The sequence below is a fragment of the Ceratotherium simum genome, chromosome 18 (genome assembly GCF_057802395.1).
Source record: "Ceratotherium simum simum isolate JZ-2026a chromosome 18, ASM5780239v1, whole genome shotgun sequence".
Classification (NCBI taxonomy): Eukaryota; Metazoa; Chordata; class Mammalia; order Perissodactyla; family Rhinocerotidae; genus Ceratotherium; species Ceratotherium simum.
This window is the reverse complement of record NC_141917.1, coordinates 6332141-6351049: the sequence shown is the minus strand read 5'-3', so window position 1 is coordinate 6351049 and position 18909 is coordinate 6332141. Positions and strand designations below refer to the sequence as shown.

Sequence of the window (18909 nt, the reverse complement as noted above, 5' to 3'; positions counted from 1 at the left end):
CGAGTCCTTCAGGCGACTCTTAATGAGCAAGTATTACTAGATCAAGATTGAGAAAAGGGGGCCCTAGAAAGCTTTCCAACCAGAGAGATTACTACAGAAGCAAGGGTAAGTCTCCAGCTCCATCTCAAGTTTCCAAATAAAACACTCCATCAAGTGAATGACAAACTGGTTTCTCAGACCCCGCAGGGCTCCTGTGACCCACGTCTAAAATCCCCTTCCAACAACAATGCTGCTCATAACACTTCTCTCAGCCCCACTGCATTTGACACCATGGCTGCATTTGTCATGCTTGATTCCAACAGAGCAAAATACAATACTTTTTACAGGTAAAAAGGAGACTGTTAGGAATAACTCGCAACCACTGGCCCTCATGTTTATGGACGTACATAACAGGAAATTGAATCCCTTTTTAAATGCTTGTAACTAATTAAATAAAATGGTTTCTTTGAAATGCCATTTATTAGTAAAGCTAGATTTGCTGTTGTAGCATTTTAAAGAACTTTTTTGGTAATGTGCATGAACCTACCAGAAGATTAAGAAACAGAGATATCTCTGTCCTCTGTAAAGAGGGGGTTTTAGATATCAAGGTAGAGAGAGGTGGGGACATTTATTAATTTAACTAAGTTATTTCACCCTAAAAATAAGAACGCTAAATTATAACATATAATAAGAACCACTTTTAACCATCAAAATCATACCACTATTCAGCAGTCAGCAAAATGGAATTGCCATTTCCAATTTTCACTGTTGCAAATTGCTAAGTGATAATTGGTTCCACTGATAGAGGTGGGATGTGGCTGGCTACCCAATAGCAATACTCAGAGTCAACATCAGAGAGCAGAAGTTGAGCACCTGCCAGGTACAGCCACCAGTCATACCCTGAGCAGGGGCGTGGCACCTCCGGCACCCCCAGCAGGATGCTGAAGGTCACCTGGCAGAGGCAGAGATGCACTCACCTGCCAGACCAGGTGCTCCTTGGCCCCAGGTGTCGAAGACAGGCAGACGCTCAGCACGATGGTGTGGGAGGAGGAGGTGAGCACACTGGCAATGATGGCATCTCGCATGTTGAAGGGTAGCATGGTGTACACCACGAAGATGATGAAGAGGAAGAATGATACCTGCAGGTGGGAAAGAACAGTGAGAGTCACAGAGAAGCCCCAGTCCCAAGCGCTTCCTCCCTCCTTCCCATAAAGGCTGCATAAAACAACATGAACCGTGCCCGCGTAAGACATAGTATGACAGAGCAAGACAGCATGTTCAAACAAACCCACTGGATTCCAATAAAGGACCAATTGTTGTGATGGATAAAAAGTTTTTTTCAAAAGTTGGGGATTTCCGGTTTTGGTATCCAAACCATTGCAGACATTAGGTTAATTTGAGCACGTCATGAGTATGGACGCAAAGCTGGTCTTAAATCCTCAGGGTTTTGTATCTGTGCTTTAGAACACACATGTGGATTCTTTAAGCTATCTATCAAACTGTTTCAGGAGACCCAGGGAGAGTGGATATGTGTTGTCCGTGGGAGTTAGTGAAGATAGATGCAAAGAGCATGGACATGTAATAAAACAAAACAGCTCAGAGATGGTTCTGCTGCTGTGAAAACAGTTTGGCTGTTTCTCAAAAAGTTACAAATAGGATTATCATATGACCCAGCAATTCTACTCCTAAGTATATACCCTAAAGAACTGAAAGCAGGTACTCAAACAAACACATGTACACACTGGTTCATAAAAGCACTATTCAATAGCCAAAAGGTGGAGACAACACAAATGTCCATCAAGGGATGATTGGATAAACAGCATGTGGTATATCCATACAATGGAATACTTCTCAGCCATAAAAAGGAATGAAGTACTGATACATACTACAATGTAGATAAACCTCAAAAGCATTATGCTAAGTGAATGAAGCTAGGGCAAAAGACCCCATATTGTATGATTCCATTTATATGAAATATCCAGAATAAGTAAATATATAGAGACAAAAGCAGATTGAGGGTTGCCAGGGCATGGGGCAGTGGGGAATGGGAAGTAAGTGCCTAATAGTTATAGAGTTTCCTTCTGGAGTGATGAAAAGCGTTTTGGAACTAGATAGATACGGTGGCTGCACAACACTGAATGTAGTAGATGCCACTGAATTCTTCCCTTTAAAATGGCTAATTTATGTTATATGACTGTCACCTCAATAAAAAAAAATCAATATAAAACAGCTTAGAGAAAGGTTTGGAATGGAAAAGAAAATGGTTTAGTAGGTAATAAAGCAGGCCATCTTCATTACAAAAGAAGCAGAGACAGAAGAAAATCGAAAAGGATAAAAAGGTGATCAATCAAGTGGAAAAAGGACCGAGGCCAGGGAAACGGGGAGCGTGGCATTCAGTGAGCTCTGCCGCACAGCCCCACTCAAAACCCCAAGTGGAGCTAAGAAAAGAGCCGGCCCCGCTTCTACAGCGTGACCTGTGTGACTTTAAGGAACCCTAAATCCCAGCAAAGCAGGAGGATGGGGAGACACCACACCAGCTGTTCTGCTTTGAGTCAGGGTGTGAGTACGTGAGAAGGCTCTGCTCCTGGGGACTTAGAGAGGGAAGCCTGGGCAGACACCAGGCTCTTTCCCCCTCCTACACAGTCACAGGAAGCTGCACTGCACATCACAATCGAAAAGTAACTGACTGCACAGACTCTGTGTAGCAGGGCTCCTCAGCCTGGGCACTATTCACATCGGGCTGGGCAACTCCGTGTGAGAGGCGCTGGTGTGTGCAATGCAGGATGTTTACAGCATCCCTGGCTTCTGCCCACTAGATGCCAGTAGCACCTCCCCCTTCAAAGCTGTGACAATTGATAATCTCTCCAGACATCCCCAAATGTCTTCCAGGGAGTAATATCACCTCTGATTGAGAAGCATTAAGCTATAGGAAAAATTTCTTTGAAGAAGGAGAAAAACAACTGTGGCATAATCATAGCTTATTGAGAAAATTAAATTTACTTTGGAATCCCTAATATCCAGCAAATTTACAGGAAATATTTTCAATTAAGATATTGTTAGTTTTACACATAGCATTTATGTAAAACCTCATATCCTACAACAGGTATTAAATGAATATTTTCTGATATCAGAATTGACAATCAATTACAAAAGAAAACCTCCCTTTTATAGCTACATAGTTTTCTTTTAATGCAAGGAAGTGTAGCATTTCTTTGAAATTATCATAACTTTTGAACAGCTTAATTTTGGACAGCTTTAAAACTCAAATTATGTCAATTAATATACACTTCTGCAAACATTTTGAGCTTTGAAATGGAAGCGCACAGAAGGCTTATCTACAGCAACCAAATGGAGAATAGACATTCGGTTTTCCGAATGAAGTTGCTCCTGTTAAGTATTCATTATTGGATGAAAAAATGAAAATTTTAAAGGTCAATTAAGCAAGTGACATTAAATTAAGTTTTGGATTTCAGTGGCAGCATTTCAGGAGCTCAGCTGGTGATGCCTGCGCAGCATTCCGCAGGCTGGACGGGGAGGAAGAAAGTCAAGTGCAGTTTCAAGTCCCACAGGGGAACGTTCTTCTCTTATTAATCCCAGAGGGCTCTAATTTTTTTGAGCCTGTTTTCCAAAGCAACTTCAAATAGGGCCATATGTAAAACCAAAATGGATTTGGCACATCTAAAGAATGTGTGGGTAAAAAGCTCCAAAAACTCAAATGCAGTCGCTTGGGTTCCATGGGGACATTTCTGTGACTGAGATTCCCCTTGCAGGTATCTCTGCCCAGAGGCTGAAGATAGGAGCCCTTGATCGGGTTACTGAGACCCTGCACAGAAACCCCAGATTAGTTAATATCTGGAGTGGCAGCACTTATGTGGATAAGGCGGTTTCTAGTGTTTCTCTGAACTCTAGCCTGACATTTGCCTTTTGCAAGACATACATATCTTCCCACAGGTCTACGAGAACCTTAGGCTCCACAAGTTCCAAACCAACTTAGGGCTTCTCCTTTATGTTCTTAAACTTGTTCCTTTTGCAGGATAACTCTCTTCTGCCCATGATAGCTTGGTCTCCAAACAACCCACGTGCAAACCTTTGAGCGTCACCTCTGACAATGCTCCTGCACGTCCACACTCAAACACAGTCTTCTTCCTTGAGGACTCCAGTGGACTGCATGTCTGTCTGCTCCTCTCCACCCTCACTTCCACTAGGGTGGCTCATTACCTTTCCATCTGTTAGGAAATATGCCTCCATACTTTCTCTCACTCCTTCTTCTCCCCCTCCCTCAACAAGGGAACCAGAGTGTGTATCCTTCCTCACTTTTGCCCATTCCACCCCTTTCTCCATGTTTCTGGTAATCATTAGGACTCTTTGCCAAGTATTTCTAGCTTTCCTCCTTCTGAGAGCATGGTACAATTGCACTTCAGCATTTTCTTTTAAGTTATGTGAGGCCACACGACTTGCTTTGACAAATGAAGCATGAGCAGAAGTGATGTGTCCTTCCTGGGGGGGGGGGTGGACTTTAAAGGCTAATGCACAACTTGCCAAGTGTTCTTCCTTCCCTGGCAATCATGGAAACATGGGGTTAGAGCTTCTCCCAGCCTTGATCTCAAGTGAGGGGCAGAGTCCCTCAGCTGACCCACATGGACCTGTGGTGATGTAAAGTAGCCATAATCCTTTGTGGTGTGAAGCCCCTGGATCTCCAAGGACAGCTGAAACGGTCCTGACTGATACCAAGATCACACTCACACATACATACACACACACACACACACACACACACACACACACGGGAGGCTTTATTGATGGGACAAATAGGATGCTTTTATATGCGTTACTCCGCAATTTGCTTTTATCACTGAACTATACATTGTGTGCATCTTTCCAAGTCTATAGATGTGAATATATTATTTACTTTTTACTAGTTGCAAAATATTCCACAGCAACAGACGCACCACATTACTCCAGCATTTCCTTACTGATTGATCATTTGTTGCATGATAGGAACTCCTTATCCACCTGCTGCAACAATACCCTCACTGACCTCTCTCTCTCCAACATTTGCCTTTCTCTAATCCAGCCAACATATAACTGCTGGATTTGTGATTCTGAATGCACAGGTCTAATTAGTTCCTTCCTTGGAACAAAATTTCCTCAGGCTTCCCCTGTGCTCTGAACACTTCTCTCTAAGTGTTCTTATAAGAACAGTGGGAAGTAGAAACCACATGGCCTGGAGGTCAAGACCCTCCCCAGACCGACCTCTCCGTCCTTACCCCCCAGCCTGCACTGGAAGTACGTTCTGCTCCAGCCAATCCAGTTCATTCCCATGCCATGAGCACAGGCTACTCACCTCCAAGTCTGCCATTCCCCATTCTCAGAATGTCCTCTTTCCTCTTCTTGGCCTCTTGAAATTCTACATCTTTTTAGAACCAGTTCAAATACAAATTCTTATCATTTCTCCACCAACACTCCAGCTTCCTTCCATCTTGCTCAGAGTAAACTCCCAAGTCCTGACAGTGGCCCACCAGTCCTAGGACATGGCCTCCTGTGGCCACCCCACCCTCCACTCTGCCCGCTCTGCTTCCCGTGACATGATCCAGCCTCCGTGGCCTCCTGGCTGTTTCTGGAGCTGTCAGGGATGCTTGTTCCCAGTTGCTCTGCCACACGGTCCCCCTACCCAGCTCCCTCTCTTCACTCAGGTCTCTGCTCATGTATCACTTTACTACCAGCCTTCATGGACCACCCTGCACAAAATGGCAAATCCCTCTCCTTCCGCATCCCTAGTCCTCTTCACCTGCATTACTTATTCCAAGCATTTTAATTTTCTCCCTCCACACAGTGAAGCTTAATGGCCACTTAAAGGACAGGAACTTGTTCCACTCATAGCCAAGACCACAATGCCTAGGACAGTACCTGACACATGGTGGGTGCTCCATAAATATTTGTCTGCATGAAAAATTCTATTACACGTCTGAATATGACCCAATCTATATCCACATCACTAGCATCTACTCACTAAATGCATCTCTAAAAATATTCCATATCTTCCTTGGTCCAATTGGCCTTGCCATTAACTATAGCCATATTGACTTTGGAATGATTATTTCTCTACTGATCAATTACAATCAAAAACTCAAATGAACAGACGTTTGTCAGATGCCTATGGCAGGCAACAGATACTGGATTGAAGAGGAAATAGCTCTTGTTCTCAGGGCACCTCCTATTCTGTCTACCTCCAGGATCCCTTGAGTCCTAATGAGGAAATGACTCTTTCAAGACTGAAAGCATAAAGCCAGTCAATGTACTGAAGGAAAGGATGACCCAGGCTTAGGATGTTTAGTCCAGCAGCCAAGATTCCCTGGGTTGCCACTCTTACATCAATGTCTCAATGCTCAGTCAAGATGAGCCGCGGTCCCTTTAAAGCCCCCACTCAACTCTCTTGTCACCTAACATGTCAGCTGACAGAAATATGCTCTCTCTGCTTTCCCAGCAACATAAGCTCTTACTAAGGAGGACATTTTTGAGAGTTTGATACAATGGAAACACTTTAGGCAAGGAGGTGGAATATTGTCACTGCTTTCTCATAGAGGAAGGTCTTCAGCAGAGAAAAGCTCATCTTCTTCCTGAAAAGTGGTCACTCCTCCTGGTTAGCAGAGAGCAAGGGCACTTCCCTGGGATGAAACGTCTCACAGTGCTAATGAGATCCTGAGCTGAATTTTCCTAAGGCAGGATCATAATTGTACAATTGAACAAGGAGGGACCAGAAGGGACTGTTTGATCCATCCCTTCAGAAGTAGACTGGAAAGAGCAGAGGAGTGGGAGGACTAGACACTTCATTGTCTTCATGACTTCTCCGGAGTCCTATGTCAAGTGTATTAGTTTCTTGTGGCTGCCATAACAAATTACCACAAACCGGGTGGCTTGAAACAACAGAAATTTATTCCCTCACAGTTCTGGAGGCTAAAAATTAGAAATCAAGGTGTCAGAAGGGTTTATTCCTTCTGTTGGCTCTGAGGGAGAATCTGCTGCATGCCTCTCTCCTGGCAGATTCTGGTGGCTTCCAGCAATCCTGGGCATCCTTTGATTTGTAGCTGTATCTCCCCAGTCTCTGCCTCCATCTTCACATGGACATCTTCTTTGTGGCCTGTGCCTTCACAAGACCTCCTCCTCTCTGCGTCTCTGTCCAAATGTCCCTCTTATAAGGACACTAATCATTGGATTTAGGACCCATCCTAATTCAGTATGACTTCATTTTAACTAATTACATCTGCAAAGACCCTAATTCCAAATAAGGTCACATTTACACATACTAGGGGATAGGTCTTCAACATATCTTTTTGGGGGATACAATTCAAACCACAATATCAAGTTTATGTTGCAGCTCAAACCAGAATTTAGATCTCAAGTACTTTCTGCCCACTTTGCATCCCATGCTCCATTCCAATGTCAGGGATGAAAAATAAGCATCCACAATATCAAGGTTATTTATACTTTATGAATCACAAATAATTTCATAAAAAAGATTTTTTTTTTTACTTTTTTAGACAGAAAATTACTATGAATATGGAGAAGAGAGGCGGTACAGCTTAAGCAAGTGTAAGATAGACACAGAAACGGTCCTAACTTGTCTCAACAGAGATCTGATCTATCATGGTCCCACTCTTGTCTCAGGCCTTTGGTGTGTAGCCTCTGGATTTTCACAGAGTGTGGCTCACATTTCTTTCAGAGTTCAATGACAAGCAGAAAAGTTCCCAGACATGCCAACTGTAGCTTAAAAGATGGAGCGTCTAGTTTTTTTCATTCAAATGGTACCTCAACTGTAATATCTTAATGAAGCTTTGCTGTCTATTCCATTCTTTCCTAGAATGTATAAGTCAGCATAATCAGCAAGATAATCAGGATTAGTTATGTAAATACACCACCAGAGAAATATTTTCTATTTTTGTTATGCTAATAATGTTAAAGGAAATAACATCCCAGTGAACGTAATGCAAGTATTTTATAACCAGAAGCAGAGCTACTCAATCATTTTTCTCTCCAACAAACCAGAAATATCACAGTCCTTAAAGTCGTAGCTTAATGTTCAAAGACAGATTTCACTAAAAATTGTAGGAATTATACCTTCTTAACCAGAGTGTACAGTGTAGTTCTTTCAACATTGTATCTTTTTGTTGTTTTAGAATCTAACCAGAAATGCCAAATTTTAGTTAAAATTGTCCAAGAAAAAGATAGAATTCTTGAATATATTGATCTAACTTTGCATTCCAGAAAGTAAGTTTTAAATACAAAATAAAAATTTCCTCTTTGAATGTTATTTCCATCTCAAAGGATTGATGACGTTGAGAATATTTATACCATTTTCTAATTAGGAGCATTGTAAAAACTTTCTGGAAACATAACTAGAAAGCTATTTAGCCAGAAATGTGCTTTAAGTTTTTAAAAAACAAAATACGCAAAATGATGTTTACGTTTTACCTAGATTCGTATTTTCTTATCTTGTTCCTTGATCATACTTTACGTAAAGATTACTTTGAGTCACTGTTACATTTTTTAGTACAAATATCACAACTGTGTAAAAAGTCTTTTCTTCAATTGGGGGACCTGCAGTCATACCAATGTTTCGTGCTAAACCATAAGTGGATGTTAAGGCTTCTTTGAATGTCTTCTTATGATTACCCCCTTCTTCAAGTTTACCTTCCTCTGCTTTCTCCTCCTTCTTTCCCCAGGTCCTCCCAATGGGGAGAGGGTATATATCTGTATGTCTATACCTATATATATATATGTATATATATTTGTGTATACATACATACATACATGTAATCTTTGTGTGCGTGTGTGTGTGTGTGTACAGACTTTGGTGAATCCACATATTCCACCCCACTGAAATTCCGTCAAACCCCAGTTCTGGTGTTCAGTTAAGAAGCCACCTCTTCCCAGCTCAAAGACAGAGGCTTACCCATGAGAACACATCAAGGGACAGGACCAACTGTGTCTCCAGCCTGATATCTCCTCCACAGAGGAGGTCTGGATCTCTGACTGAGGTAGAATTTAGCAACATTCAGGTCATGGATGCTTCCAGATGCTTCTGGAGCTTTCTCAGGTTCCATTCTCTTTTCAATCGCTCTGGCTGCCCCAGGCTTCACAGGACTTCACATGGGGCTGCAGGCTGCAGCCACTGGCTCTGTTCTAAGATCTAATTCCTAATTTCACAGTCATGTACCATAGTGGATTACACAGACACTGTAGCCAAATTGTTGCTAATATTATTTACAGGAAAGTGTTAAACAGAGACTCTGGACTGTCAAAACAGGCCTGGAGTATGTGGGTGTAATTCTCATCATGGATCTCTGATCTCACGTACCTCCAACCCCTGTCCTTCTCGTATTCTTTCCCTTCTCATTTAACGAAAATTATAGCCCCCACATCTAGAAGGTATTCTTAAAAGGTTTCTCTTCCTCATTCTCACCATTCCCAAAAGACATCCTGAATCCATCTGTCCCCTCCCATCTGTGGCTATAACTCTAGTCCAATTCATATGATCATCCCTGGATTCCTGCAGTAGCATCCTAAATGGCCTCTCTGCTTACAATAGTGAGATATAATCGACATACAACATTGTGTAAATTTAAGGTGTACAATGTGTTTATTCGATACATTTATGTATCGCAATATGATTACCACTTTTGGGTATATATCCAAACGAAATGAAAACAGGATATCAAATACCAATTTTTCGTGCTAAACCATAAGTGTATGTTAAGGCTTCTTTGAATGTCTTCTTATGATTACCCTCTTCTTCAAGTTTAACTTGCTCTGCTCCTCTTTCTTTCCCCAGGTCCTCCCAATGGGGAGAGGGTATGTATCTGCATTCCCATGTTTATTGCAGCATTATTCACAATAGCCAAGGTATGGAAACAACTCAAGTGTCCATTAATGGATGAATGGATAAAGAAGATGTAGAATATAATATATATACACACACAGTGGAATATTATTCAACCATGAGAAAGAAGGAAATCCTGCCATTTGCAACAACGTGGATGGACCTTGAAGGTACTATGCTAAATGAGATAAGTCAGACAGAGAGACACTGTTGATTCATATATATACCAGTTATATGTGGAACCTAAAAAAGCCGAACTTGTAGAAATGGAAAGTAGAATGGTGGTTACCAGGGGCTGGGGGCAGGGTAGATGGGGAGACTCTTGTCAAAGAGTACAAACTTGCAGTTTTAAGATGAATAAGTCCTGGGGATCTAAAGCACAGCATTGTGATTATAGTTAACAATAGTGTATTATATACTTCAAAGTTGCTAAGAAACTAGATCTTAAATGTTCTCACCCACAAAAAAGAAATGATAATTATGGGACATGATGGAGGTGTCAGCTAATGCTACAGGTGTAATCAAAATGATGTTTTAAAATGTTAAAACTGATCGTGTCACTCCTCTGTGTATATACCACCATTGTCTTTCTGTGACGCAGAGAAAAGAATGTCCTCGCCATGTCAATAAGGGTCCCTTATGATCTGTTCTGGCTGGAGTCGCTAATCTCATATCTCACCAACTCTCATCACACCAGACACATGGTCCCTCCATACTGGCCTTCTTTCTGTTCCTTGAACAACCTCAGGGCCTCTGCACTTTCTGTTCTGCCCCAAATGTTCTTCCTCAGACCTTCCCCTGGTTGTCCTCTTCTTGTCATTCAGGGCTCACAACTCACACATCACCTCCCCGGAGATAATCCACAGATCTCCCTATCTAAAATATCACCCCCGTTCATTCTCTAGCTAATCACCCTGCTTTAAATTCTTCACATCACTATTGGAAATAGAATGTTTATCTTTACATTTTTCTAGTTTTTATTTTCTGTCTTCCCCCATGCAAATATAAGCTCCACAGGAACAAAGACCCTGTATGGATGGTTTCCTGCATCAGAGAATAGTACCTGACATATAAAAGACCTCAACAATATTTGCTGAAGGATGGAATGACCCATTTCAGGTGCAATTACACAGGGAAGTTAGGAGCAGGGAAGCCTGAGGAAGCTGATTGATTAGAGGCTTGTGCTCAGTGATGGGTAACTCAAGAGCATGACCTTGGATGACACTCATTTTTATCCCAGCTAATCTTGACCTCTCATCAGTAACAAAGATAACTGAGAGTAGGAGAGCATCACAGCTACACATTCTTCATTAAAAGACCCACATACACTGTAAATAATTAAAACCACTTTAGAGCAAGTAATGAAAATTAAACCAGCTTCCTGGTGTCAACCGTGTGCTCTGTGTATTTGTTAACCTGTAAGTGTCTGATGCCTTCTGCCTGGGTGTATCCTCCTCTTCTCCCCAATTAATTGCTTGTCTTGGCTGACTGTTCTTTGGGATGTAGGAGGTACGAGCCTCCTCAGCACTTCCCATTATTCCCTGGACCAATAACAACCCTGAATTGTCTCTTACTGTGTGGAGCTTAGATCCTTGCTACACCAAGTGTGGGCCTTGCATCTGAGCTCAGCCTCACCTGGGAGCTTGTTAGAAATACAGGCTCTTGGGCCCCACCCAAAGTTTACTGAATCCGACTCTATTCTAACCCCGTTCCCAGGCGATGTGCATGTGACCCACAGTGATCTGAAGGGCTGTCAGCGGGTTCAGTGGTCAGCGTTACTCTTGCTTGGTGGCAATTGTTGCAGGGAGTTTCCAATATGCCAACCAGATAGACACATGGGACAACGGCAATATTTCCAGCTCTGCCACACAGTTCATTCAAAGTCTGGTGCTAAATAAATGATGAGTTAGTCAGTGAATCAGTGAATTATGAAGACTAATTACTCATATTTGACCTAGTTACTAGATTTTATTTCTTGAGGCCTCTAAATCAATTTGATTTTAAAATAAAGGCCAGTTTTTTAAAATTATTTATTTCCAGTTTCATTTCTACTAAACAAGCAAAAAGAATCTGGCCAACAATTACTGACATGTGATATCTGGGCCGTTTTATACACCTTCCTCCATGTGGGAGTCATTAACCCATTCTGCTGTTTCCGTTTTATGATGGGGACCACTGGTTTCAGAGGAAGGTTGTCCATTTGAGTCATCAGATAGTATCTCTTATTCAATATCTGAATGGTTCAAAGAGAACACCATCTTTCTTACTATGAAAAACATACTTAGAAATTCTTGGAAATTATACTATTCCAAAACATCCTTTATGACCAGAATTCAGGATACAAACACAGGGACACTTGGATGACTCAATGATAGAAAATATTTTATTTTCCCTCCACAGTTATCTTCAGACAAGAATATTTTCTTAATATCAACTCTATCTGTATAGACTATGAAAACATTTCTCTAAATGTTATATTATTAAGCAAAAGAAAACATGTTATGTTCTTTGACGGACAGCCTGGTCTCCAAAAGAGTAATGATGAAATCATGAATCACTGGGTGGCTTTCATTCTTCTTCTGCAAATGTTATTCAGAGTTAGAGAGATTGATGATGGAAGCAGAGGTAAAACAATAACTTTCACTGTGCCTTTTTTAATTTAAAATAGGTGGGAGGTATATCATAAATTTTAAAAAGCTTGAAAAGAGAATAGTAGCAAGTTAAAATAAGCCTGATACTCTTGGAGAACAAAGGTAGCTTGCTGTCTTCCCTGGCCCGCTGTCCGTTCCGAGCCCTCAGCTCTACTTTGAGCTGAGTGATGACTGACTTCTTTCCTCATTTCCTTTTCAAGTCCCTTCTCTTCCTCCTGGCTCCTAGTTTGCTTCTGGGTATGCACCTGCCTCTGTGTCATCTTCCTTTCTTCATTCGTGTATGCGTGTACCCACCAGTATTTGTTTTAACTCCACAATATACAAGGCAATTTATTAACTATTATGGATAAAACAAGGTCCCTGTTCCTAAGGCACTTGAAATCACTTGGAGTGAAGGCCAATTTCCAAACTTGTCCATTTAGTTCCTGTGCCTCCTTTTCCCTCCTCATACGTACATAATGACTGCAGGGTCTGTCTGCAAGTCTGATTTGCTTAGAGCTGAAAATCTGTAAACTTTCCACCAATAATTAGCAAACTACTATCTCTGAATAGGAGCTACTATTCTCAATATTAATGCATTTAAATTGTGTTCCTTGGGCCTGGAAAAATAGTATAGTGTTCCCACATTATACTCCTGTTTCCCAGAGTACATATGCAGATGCTTCAAGACTTGTTTTGGATAGTGGTCACTTGGCCAAAACGTAAATGAAAACACAAGAGAATTCTTGACTTTTCCTCAGTTAGGCACAGTTTTATAACATAGAAGATGTGGTAGGATACAGTATCTGTCCACAATCCTTTCTTTTCTCCTTGCTCTTGCCGTGGAAACCAAAAGACAGCATATATGTCCCTACCCCATTGACACTGGACTTGGCCTTAAGGCTTACTTTTTGTGTGTGTGTGTGTGGAAGATCAGCCCTGAGCTAACATCTATGCTAATCCTCCTCTTTTTTGCTGAGGAAGACTGGCTCTGAGCTAACATCTATTGCCAATCTTCCTCTTTTTTCTTTTTCTTTCTTTTTTCCCCAAAGCCCCAGTAGATAGTTGTATGTCATAGTTGCACATCCTTCTAGTTGCTGTATGTGGGACGCGGCCCCAGCATGGCCAGAGAAGTCGTACATCGGTGCGCGCCCGGGATCCAAACCCGGGCCGCCAGTAGCAGAGCGCGTGCATTTAACCGCTAAGCCACGGGGCCGGCCCCTTAAGGCTTACTTTGAGTAATGGAATATGGGCTGAAGTGACAGCATAACTGTTCAGAACTGAGGCTTTGAGAGGCCTCAATTCACGTTTCTGCCTGCCCTCTTGGAGTTTTGGTCTTCCACATTGAGAAGGCCATGGTCCAGAAAGACACATCTCTTTCAAGTGGGTGTGGATTAAAGACACATAGAGCAGACCTGGACCCAACCCAGACTCTGCAAGCTACCCTACCTGCTGAGCCCAGGTAGGGCTAATGGAGATCAGACAAATTTAGCTAAACTGCAGACTAGGGAGTATGATATATGAAATATGTTATTGTTGCTATAAGCCATTTGGATTTGGGGGTTGCTTGTTATTCAGCATTATCAGAGCAGAATGCTGACTGATAAAATACTTGGTATCAGAAGTGATGTGCTATTGTAATGAAAACCTAAAATAGAGGTCATTGCCTTTGGGATTGGCAAGGAATTCTTATAGGGCTCCAGCAAAATGTTAACCAACTGGCAAAATAATTGGTAAGCGTGACTTCTAAGACAGCCATTTATCAAAATGTACAGGCTTCACAAGGTCTTTGAATTGCATGATAAAGTCTTTAGAAACAACTGAGAAAAAGTGGAGCATTCCCAGAAATATCTCTCAGTATACAGAAAGAACATCATCCAACCTAAAATTGATATGTTGTCTATCTCAAAATACATTACAAACAGGATTTATTGACAAATATTTTCTTATTTTACAATTTGGAAAGGCAAGGTGCCGAGGGGTTAAGTATTTTGTCCAAAGTCATAAAGCAGCATAAAAACAGGCGATGATCTTCTGCTGAAGATAAAACGTTACTCCACCATAATCCCTGAAGGTTAACAGTGCAACATGAGGTGAGCATCTCTCAGTGCACGGAGTATTTGTGTTATTCAAAATAAAAAGAACCTTGAGAATCCATCTGCCCTACCAAAACAGCTGTTCCAACACCAGAAAGTCTTTTCTCCTTAAAAATTATTTTTCTTATCAAATGCAAAGGAAGAAAATAATATGTTCATTTGGAAGCAATCAGGCAAAATAATGTTTATTAGAAAATGTCTACTTATTTTATTTCTGTAGTTACATGATTAGGCAAAAATAATGTGTTCTTTGATGACTTTTTTCAGAAGGTAGTAAATAGCTTTCTACTTTCTGACCTTAGATTTTTTTACAAAAGTGAATCCACGAACATTTCTGTCTCTCAACGGCCTCATTTCTGTGCCCACTAGAATGGCAGAGGCCCCCCTTCATGTGAAGAGCTTCCCATCGCTCCAAACTGGCAAGTGGATATGGGACAGTCAATGACAATGCACCACAAATTTAACCTTTTCTAGTGCAATTATACTAACTTCACTTTTATCAATGTCCAGGTTTAAATTATACAATACACTGCCATTAAGTCAGCATTTATTATGAAGTCATACGTTCAAAGTAACAGCCTCAGGTAGCTAGTGTTATAAAATAGACAACAATGCACTTCTACTGTGGGTAATCTCAGGGATTACTTAAAACGAGAATACCCTGACAGCTCCATTAACAGAATCAATCAATCAATCAAATATCACAGTATACTGGCTCCTTTTAAACCAGTTGCTTGGACAAAAATAACCACAGCCTTAATTTGTGTTTATATTTCTCTTTCAGTTCAAATGTCAGCTGTGTCATTCTATCCTTTCCTCCATCCCTTAAGGAACTGGGATAAGGAGATCTTCGCTATTGGTGCTCCCAGTATATAATAACACAAATTTTGCATGGATGTGTGTTTTTAACCTTTACATCATTGGCTTATATACAGAAACACCCAAAAATATTCTGCCATGTTTTATGTGTATGAACTAGCTACGTTTTTCAGGGTACATAATCTGATTTTATTTTGTTTTATTTTTTGGCATTCCTCCAATTGTTTAGACAAACAGTTTATTGAGGACTTGGCACAGACTAGGCTGAATCTGTGGCTAATGGGCTGTGTCGTAAGCAAGTACCACCTTATTTCTACTTATGTAAAGGAAAATAGTGTTGTATGAAACAATTTGGAAAAGAAGTGATCACTATACCTCAACAGCAGGTAGGCTATGTAGAAGAAATGCTGTCCTGGAAAATCACTTTGAATAATATCATTTTAGAAGTGCAAAAAAAAAAAAACCCAAAGTAAGGTCCTCATAAAAAAATAAAATGTTATATAAAAGGGCTCATATTTATATTCACTGTTTCTGGTCTTTATGAATATTCATGCCTATATTCTTTTGAAATATTATATTTATTTAATTTGAAAGGCCAGTGCTTCAGATGAGAAAAACTCAGGCAGGGAAAATGAGTGAATTATTCATCTAAAAACAAATATTGTTTTGGGACGCCGTTTTATCCTTGTGTATTCAACACCTACATAAACCAGCACCGGTGGAGCAGCGTTTGTACAATGGATTCGAACCACAAAAAGACCCAGCAAGTTCTAAATGCCTTTGTTTGCTTTTTTTCTCATTCTGAAAGAGGAAAATCTCAAAAGGAAGAATGCATATCCTTGAGCCGTAAAAATGAATTATTTTAGCGTCTGCGTTGGCTCAGTGGGGCTTTCAATCTTGAATTATACAACCTCCTGCCACGATACTCAACCTCAACCCATGCATACGGTGATCGCCCGAATTCCGTTATGTTAGCGAAAGCTGGACGGTCTTCAGAGCAGGTCTGTTCTACAACAATAATTCCATTCTGGAACACCCGAGCTACTTTACTTGGCTCCTTTTATTATTTTTTTTTTAACAGAAGTTCTTAAAGGGTCCAAACCATCACCACCCCACCGATTGCACCAGCAACTCTCTCACATTTACATGGGGCACCATGGTGTGCACAGGACATGGTCTTTCTAAGTATTATTTTAAAGTCTCAGGATTATTAAGTTTTGGGCTTATGTCATACTTTTATGACACGTACCACGCTATTTATAGAAATGTAATTCCACCATCAGTATCACGAAAACCAGTCGCAAATTACCCACTTTAACAGGCTTTGCATTACTTTAAAGTCACAACAAAGACAAGAAAACATTGCTTACTTCTGGCTGAACAATATTTATTTTTGAAGTGATAACTTCCCTACTACTACCTAAATCTTAATAACTGTATGTAAATTCCTGTTTACATAGGCAATATGTTCCAGAGAGCGATGCTAACTACACAAAAATAGGAAAATATCACACTGGATATTTTCACAATTCCATCACTTTGAAAATGCATATGTGGAAACAGACTCAATAGGTTTTATTTAAAGAAACATTCAATTCTAGATTTTGTGAAATTTGATATTTGGGTTTGTATTTGGGTCCATTTCAGGTTTTTTTTTGTTTTGTTTTTTTCCCTAGTGCATAAGTGATTCAGCTCTGTCATTCACTCAGTGGTCTCCTTGATCTAAGAGGTACCCACAGACCACATTTAACACACCTGGAACACCACAACTGTGGAATTCAGTAAAGGTCATTGAGTCAGAATGTCACGGGCTGATGTTGTTTCCAGAAGCCTACCAGGTGCTTCTCTCAATCCCAGAGCCAAGGCAACCGAAATAGATCTTCACTTAAAAGCACATCTACATCTAAAGCACAGCCAAAACTTTGGTTAAACTTGCCTTTCACTGATTTTTTTTCATGGCTGGTAAACTCCCATGAGGGGAAACACAAGAAAAGTCAATGTGCATTCATGCTGCTCTTTTAAAAAAAAAACGTATTTTTCCTCATGCTGTTCTTTCTCCTTGAAACACCACGCCTGCCTTTTTAGGAAAAAATTGGTTAAATTATGATTGTTCTTGAAGATTTATCTTTATTCCACTGCTAGGCTAAACGTACTCCTGTCACAGTGCCCACCTGCTCACTGGACTTATCCCTGTCCTGAAATGCTCTGCTCCATTCCACCATGCCTCCTCGGGACGGGGACTGTGCTCCCTTCCACTTTATGTTAATCATCATCAAACAGCCAACATAACGCTATGACAGCCCTATGAGGGAGAGTCATTTAATGCATAAGGAAACTGAGTCACAGAGACATGAAGCGCCTTGCCCAGGTCTACCCTAACAGCAGGTGGCAGCTCGTGGGTTGAAGCTCTGGGTGTCTGGTGCCGGAATCTGCACCCCAACACTCCTCTTACTTGCCTCTGAGCTCAGCCGCAAACCAGCACGCAGTTACTGAACTGACACGCTTGAGGATTAAGCCTGTTTTCTTTAAAATTCACATATATTCGTAACCACCACAAAGACTAATAGAGGTGTAAGAATCCAAATGATTGACTTCTCATTGTCAACTACACTTATTAACTTTTATGTGTGCATGTGTGGCGATGCACTTTAATTACTGTTTTTTATTACATAATTAATTGCACACTTCTCAGACACTTAAAATCTCAGGAGGAGTGTTTTAAGAACAAGGAAAAGCACCCACAACAATGTCACAAATCCAGCAGAAATCGAGAAATAAATACTCTGGGTAAAGACGGGGTCCAATCAGGCCAGGTGTCATTTTACTTATTCATTCATTAAGCAACATTTACCAGGCATCAACTGAGTGTCCATCTCTGTGCTCTACACGGGATACAGAGGAGAGCAGAGAGAACCACTAAGTCCTGCTCTCATGGAGCTGCTGCTCTGTAGGGACCAGATAAACCAGCAGCTCTGACATGGGGGACAGGTGCTTGTAGATGATACTCACGGAGTGCCACAGAAACCCGAAAAAGGGACAGCTTTATCCCAAAGAAGAACATTTCAGGGAAAGGGGACAGTGTAGGCAAAGCCTGGAGGTGATACGAATTCTTCATATGAAATGCTTTGATCTACTGGTTTCCACGTAACTGGATCATTTTAATTGTGTCAAGCATTAAATACATTATTGTGTATTGGTGAAAGCCAGTTTAGAACCAGGGTCATTTACTCTTTTACAGAAAAGCCTCCAAGAAGCTGCTAGGAAAATGAATGGGTGAATTATGCCAGAAGAGTAGCTGTAAAACTACACATCCACGCAACGTGAGCATTCCACTGAGTAGTCTCCAACGAGTTTATATTTGAATGATCTCCAAACTCGGTTTCCTTTGTCCTTAGCCTGTCCTGTCTATTTCTTGTGGACCTCAGGGAGGCCAAGTTACGGCGCTGGAGTCAGAAGGAGGGAGATGTGATGCTGAGGAAGCTGGCAGCCCAAAGCCTGCCCGCCTGGC

General features: G+C 41.1%; 1 protein-coding gene across 1 annotated transcript in view; it reads right to left on the bottom strand.

Annotated features, from left to right (window-relative positions):
- The window catches only part of ADCY2 (adenylate cyclase 2), a 404666-nt gene that overhangs the window by 284815 nt on the left and 100942 nt on the right, over positions 1 to 18909 (bottom strand). The window contains exon 3 of the mRNA XM_087443107.1: positions 957 to 1118. Within this exon, the coding sequence (XP_087299233.1) occupies positions 957 to 1118 (162 nt within the window). The remainder of the gene's footprint in view (positions 1 to 956; positions 1119 to 18909) is intronic.